Source organism: Centruroides sculpturatus, unplaced genomic scaffold (genome assembly GCF_000671375.1).
Source record: "Centruroides sculpturatus isolate CEXI.00-Female unplaced genomic scaffold, Cexi_2.0 scaffold4473, whole genome shotgun sequence".
NCBI lineage: Eukaryota > Metazoa > Arthropoda > Arachnida > Scorpiones > Buthidae > Centruroides > Centruroides sculpturatus.
The window spans coordinates 1441-6602 of record NW_019388564.1 but is presented as its reverse complement, the minus strand read 5'-3'; the positions used below and the strand labels follow the sequence as shown (position 1 = coordinate 6602).

General features: G+C 28.6%; 1 protein-coding gene across 3 annotated transcripts; it reads left to right on the top strand.

The window, feature by feature from the left end:
* Nucleotides 1-187: 187 nt before the first annotated feature.
* Nucleotides 188-4569, top strand: LOC111616995 (protein unc-93 homolog A-like). Of its 3 annotated transcripts, none has more exons than XM_023358340.1 (4): nt 188-513; nt 1794-2788; nt 3722-3989; nt 4114-4568. In XM_023358340.1, the coding sequence occupies exons 2-4, from the start codon at nt 1802-1804 to the stop codon at nt 4359-4361; spliced, it is 1503 nt and encodes a 500-aa protein (XP_023214108.1). In that variant the 5' UTR covers nt 188-513; nt 1794-1801; the 3' UTR covers nt 4362-4568. The 3 variants fall into 3 exon arrangements, with proteins under 3 accessions (XP_023214108.1, XP_023214110.1, XP_023214109.1); XM_023358342.1 differs by lacking the exon at nt 188-513 and adding an exon at nt 653-753 and having other exon boundaries at nt 4114-4569; XM_023358341.1 differs by lacking the exon at nt 188-513 and adding an exon at nt 1521-1618.
* Nucleotides 4570-5162: the final 593 nt, after the last annotated feature.

Sequence of the window (5162 nt, the reverse complement as noted above, 5' to 3'; positions counted from 1 at the left end):
ACTTATTATTTTTGTTGGTAAATATTTCAAATATGTTAATTAATTGATACAATTTAAACGAAATAACAAAGAAAAATTAAAGGATTAATATTTAATGAAAAGGTTATTTGCTTGAAAATTTTTAACAATAACAAATCCAGGTTATTTTTTTCCTTTTAATTGTTTTTATTCAGGTTTTGATTTATATGAGATATTGAATTAACAGTTACGTAAGGTGATGAAACGAGGCTGTAATATGTATGCAAAATATGTGCTTCGTATTCTAAATTCCAACCCATAATTTTTACAATTACTTCTTCTGTTTATTCCATTTTTATCTTCGAATCTGTAAATTTTATCGAATTAGAAATAAAATCGTTCCTGTTGTCGCTGCAAACCTTACCACTCGCAACCCGACCAATAACACGAAGGTGACAAACAAGTTTTCTATCGGATCCGAGTTAATAAAGTTCAAAGATGTCCGCTGTTGAATTTACAGAAAGATAATCTTGTTTAATCTCATAAATTTTACAGGTTAGTTATTGTATATTATTTTAAAATACTCTTTCTATTTTATTTTATCACTAGTTACAAGAATAAAGCGTGACATATTTTAAAGGTTAAGCAACAAATTGATTCGGAAATGGATATAGACGACCTATTAAAGTTATTACAGTGACGAATGCAATTATTGTTTCATAGTGTATATCTATATATATATATATAGAAGCGAAATTATTCTCTGGTTGTCAAACCAGCATTTCAATCATACAGGTAAATTAAAACGAGTTCAGACATTAATAATAATAATAATTTCATAAATATTGATATTAATTTAGTTTTACAGACGTTAAGTTAATATTAAGGAAACACTTATATTTTTGTATCGTTTATAATCCATGTATATGCATAGAGTTGTAGAAAAGTATAGGAAAATTTCGTTTCTAGGAAGTACCTGTGACTTTGACCTATATGCTTTGACAGCAAAATAACAGGAATATCTGGGTTTCTATCACCTGTGAAATATTTTTCCGATTTAAAAAGTCGATAATATTTAATTATATTTATTAATTTTTTTATAGAAGATATTGTTCTGTGTTTAAGAATTGTTTAAAATGCGTGTTTATGTTTTTCTAATCGTGCTAACTTATTTTTTAATATAATTAAACATCTGCTGATCTTTTCGTTAAAAAATGATGACGTTTTCAGAACTTCATGAATAATTCAAGTGTAGCATTATTTAAAAAGTATATTCTGTAAAAATATTTAATATTCCATGTAACTATAGAGCTAGTTAATTCGTTTTTACTATAAATCGAATGGTAGGTAACCTTGGGAACAATACTTTAAGTTATGTTGCCTGAGCCTTAAAATAGTTTTAACTTTTCAATTCGTCAGTTTGTTAAAATTCGATATTTTTAAAACTCTTATATAGTGAACGATAGAGAGATTTTATTTCCGATAAATGTTTCAGGTTCACATGGTCTGATACACACACACACACACACACTTTAGGGAAGCCTCACCGTTCACAAATTGTCCATAAACAAGCCTCCAAGTGTGAAAAATGCAAACAGTATTTTTAATTCTATAATTTAAAACTGATGAAAAATATGCTTTGTATTTAATCTACTTAAAGGTATCACGTTCTATTTATATCTGATTTATGTTTAGTTTTAACTAGTTTCGTTTCTATATAAGGTTTATAAAGTGAACTTATGATGAAAAACTAGACTTGTTTTGTTTTGTGGATGCATATTTTTTTTTAATGAATTTATATAGGTTATACCTTCATTTCTTTCTTTTATTAACAGTTAATGCCATGGCCGAACTACAACGAATTTCTCATATCGCAGAAGATCAAGCGGCGCCTGTTGGAATCGTCAATATCGCTTTTAAACACGATGAACCTTCAAAGGAATCGTCTCCTCCGATTATTAACGAGAAGCCCGTTCAATTATCAAAAGAAGAGAAGAGACAAAAAAAATTATCTATTTTTAAAAATTTACTTGTTTTAAGTTTTGGTTTTCTACTGTTATTCACAGCTTTCCAGTCTCTGTCTAATCTACAGAGTAGTATAAACAGTGCCAAAGGATTAGGAACTGCATCCTTAAGTGTTATATATGGTGCTTTGGTTTTATCCTGCATGTTTCTTCCGACATTTATGATAAAATTGCTTACCTTAAAATACACGTTAATAGTGTCGATGCTGATGTATTCGTCTTATATGGCTGCTAACTTTTATCCGGATTGGGGTACTCTGATACCAACTTCCATCATTTTAGGACTCGGAGGAGCACCTTTGTGGACATCAAAATGCTCTTATTTGACACATATCTCGATAGAATATGCTCAGTTAACAGGCAACAAAGTCGAAACAATAGTCACTCGGTTTTTTGGAATATTTTTTATGGTATTTCAAAGCGGACAAGTGTGGGGAAATTTGATAGCTTATAAAGTACTTCAACCTGGAAATGTTTCTTCGATCAACGAATCGTTAATATCTGGATGCGGTGCTAATTTTTGTGTTGCGGAATCATCAACGAATAATACAAATCTCGAAAGACCATCGGATTTTAAAATCTATCTTCTGTGTGGAATTTATACTGGATGTTCCTTATTAGCAGCACTCTTTATTTTCATCTTCCTTGATCCCCTGAAAAAATCGGAAGATGGAAAAGGTAAACCTTCGTACGGATTACTTATCGAAACTATGAGGCATCTCAAAAATCCTCATCAAGTTCTTTTGGTGCCATTAACAATATTTAGTGGTCTAGAACAGGCTTACATTATTGGGGACTTTACTCAGGTTAGTACATTCTTATTTAATAATTACTATAAACTTAGACGTTTAGAAAAATGCACAGATGTTTCTAAATTTAATTAAATGCTTTACAGTTTAAGTTTTTAAATTACTTTTTTTGAACTATGTTATAAAAGCATTCATTTACAAAAAAGGCGAAAACAATTTCGAAGCCATTTTTTAAAATTAAATCTACAAATTATGTAAAAATCTGCAACAAAATATTGTTTCTTAAGAGATTTTTATGTATACTTTTTGCTTTATTCTGCATTTTCAAGTCTGAATAACATGCATTCTTCGTATTTTGTAGAATAGATGGCATTCAAATTATAAGATCTGGAATTAAAAATGCCCTTAAAGAAGAATATTTATATGCATATTTATACAATTCAGACACAAATTGACACAAATTTTGAAATATTGACTTCACTGGCTGTTCTGACTATTGAAATATGTAGCCTATTATATAATTAAAAATAAAATAAAATTCAACTTAGAGATAGAACTGTCATTAGTTTACAAAAATACAATTATTTATAAAATGTTGTTAATTACTTAGATTTAAAATAAAAATAGCACTTGTATCAACTCTTTTACATAAAAATTATATAATATGCCTCATAACGTATTTTATAAATATGTATTCTTATTAAAAACTATTGTATTTTTAAATGCTACATATTGCACTGCATATATATATAGAAACACTATATTATTATACTATGCTAAAGAACGAAAATCGACCTTTATCAACATTTTATATACAGCAAAACCTGTGTAAATCCGTTTTTAAAAGATTTTTCCGTTTAGGTAGGTTTATGTTTTGGACAGGTTTTACTCTACCTTAATCTATGTTCAATGCTATTTATTATACTCATAAAAGTAATTGGCTAATACTTTCATATCTTGAATATGATTTTTTTCTTCAATTTTTTATAGGCTTTCGTTAGTTGTTCTTGGGGTATACACAACGTTGGTTACGTAATGATCTGTTTTGGTGTGATGGATGCTCTGGGTTCTGTGACTCTTGGTCATCTGTCTAAAATAACAGGAAGAAAAATCATTTTTATAGCAACGGCACTTTCTAACGTTGGAATTATAATTCTCATGTTTCTTTGGTCCCCTAATCCCGATCAAAAAGTAGTTTTCTTCGTCATCTCTGGATTTTGGGGATTAGGAGATGCCGTTTGGCAAACACAAATTAATTGTAAGTATATAAGAAATGTATATTATATGTAGGCTTATGTTTATATATATTATATTTTAATGGACTTGGCCATCATTACTATTACTTCTATGTTAAAATATTAATTATTTTTTCCCTCCTACAGCATTGTATGGTGTATTATTTCCGAAAAACGAAGAAGCAGCTTTTGCTAATTACCGTTTATGGGAATCTCTGGGATTTATTATAGCCTTCGCCTACAGTAGTTCACTATGCATAACAATAAAATTGTATATTTTATTAATTGTACTCGTTGTAGGAATGATGGGATATTTAACTATAGAAATTCGAATTTCAACTGTAAAAAAGAACGAAATTTCATCAGAAACGAAAATGCATAGTAGTGAAAAGTAAGCAGAAAAGAATACAGCAATTATATTATGTAGGTGAACATTGTTTTCAATCTCTCAACCGTTTCATTCATTGTACAGGGTATGTATACAGATAAATACTAAAACTAACCATTCCAATGTTTCTAAAATCGTCCGTAAAGATCGCATTTTCTTGTAAATATGCTATTTTAAAAAAAGGTTTTGTCAAAATAAAAATTAATTTTTAAGTGTTTACCTCTTTTTTTTTCTTCTTTAAATGTTTATTTCGTAATTTCAAATGTTAAAACCTAAGAATATTTGTATAGTCACGTTAATTCAAATATTTATGCTTTATTAATGCATATTTTATGCTTAAAATATAAACATACACAATAAAATATTCGCATTTACTGAAGAAGAGATGTTTTAAATAAAAATAATGAACCTATTATATTTCTTTCTTTTATTCTTGTTTTCCAGAATATATTAGAAATAAAATACAATATTATGATTTAAAAAGTCTATATATCCAAATAATATTTTTATTAATATAAAATTAGTAACTATTATTCAGTTGGAAAGAACTTGTTTAAATAAAGGTAAACAACAAAAAAAATGGAAATTAGCTATTTTATTTTGTCACAAAAACATTTACTTTCGTTTTTGATTCTTTCCTCCTGTGGGCTCTATAAGGGCCTTTTTCTATACTTATCGTGGGTTTGGCCGGGCCCTAATATACGGGACGAACTGCTCCTGAAAAATTCCTGAGGATTACTCACCCCGATTCGATTCCGGACATCCCAGAGGGTAGGCTGAAGTCTTAACCGACTTTTTACATTTGACA

What these genes read in the sequence shown, in the direction of transcription:
- LOC111616995 (XM_023358342.1), top strand. Translation starts at nt 1,802, where the DNA reads ATGGCCGAACTACAACGAATTTCTCATATCGCAGAAGATCAAGCGGCG. An exon ending in TTATTGGGGACTTTACTCAG is followed by an intron (nt 2,789 to 3,721) that starts GTTAGTACATTC and finishes AATTTTTTATAG; the next exon opens with GCTTTCGTTAGTTGTTCTTG. An exon ending in TTGGCAAACACAAATTAATT is followed by an intron (nt 3,990 to 4,113) that starts GTAAGTATATAA and finishes TCCCTCCTACAG; the next exon opens with CATTGTATGGTGTATTATTT.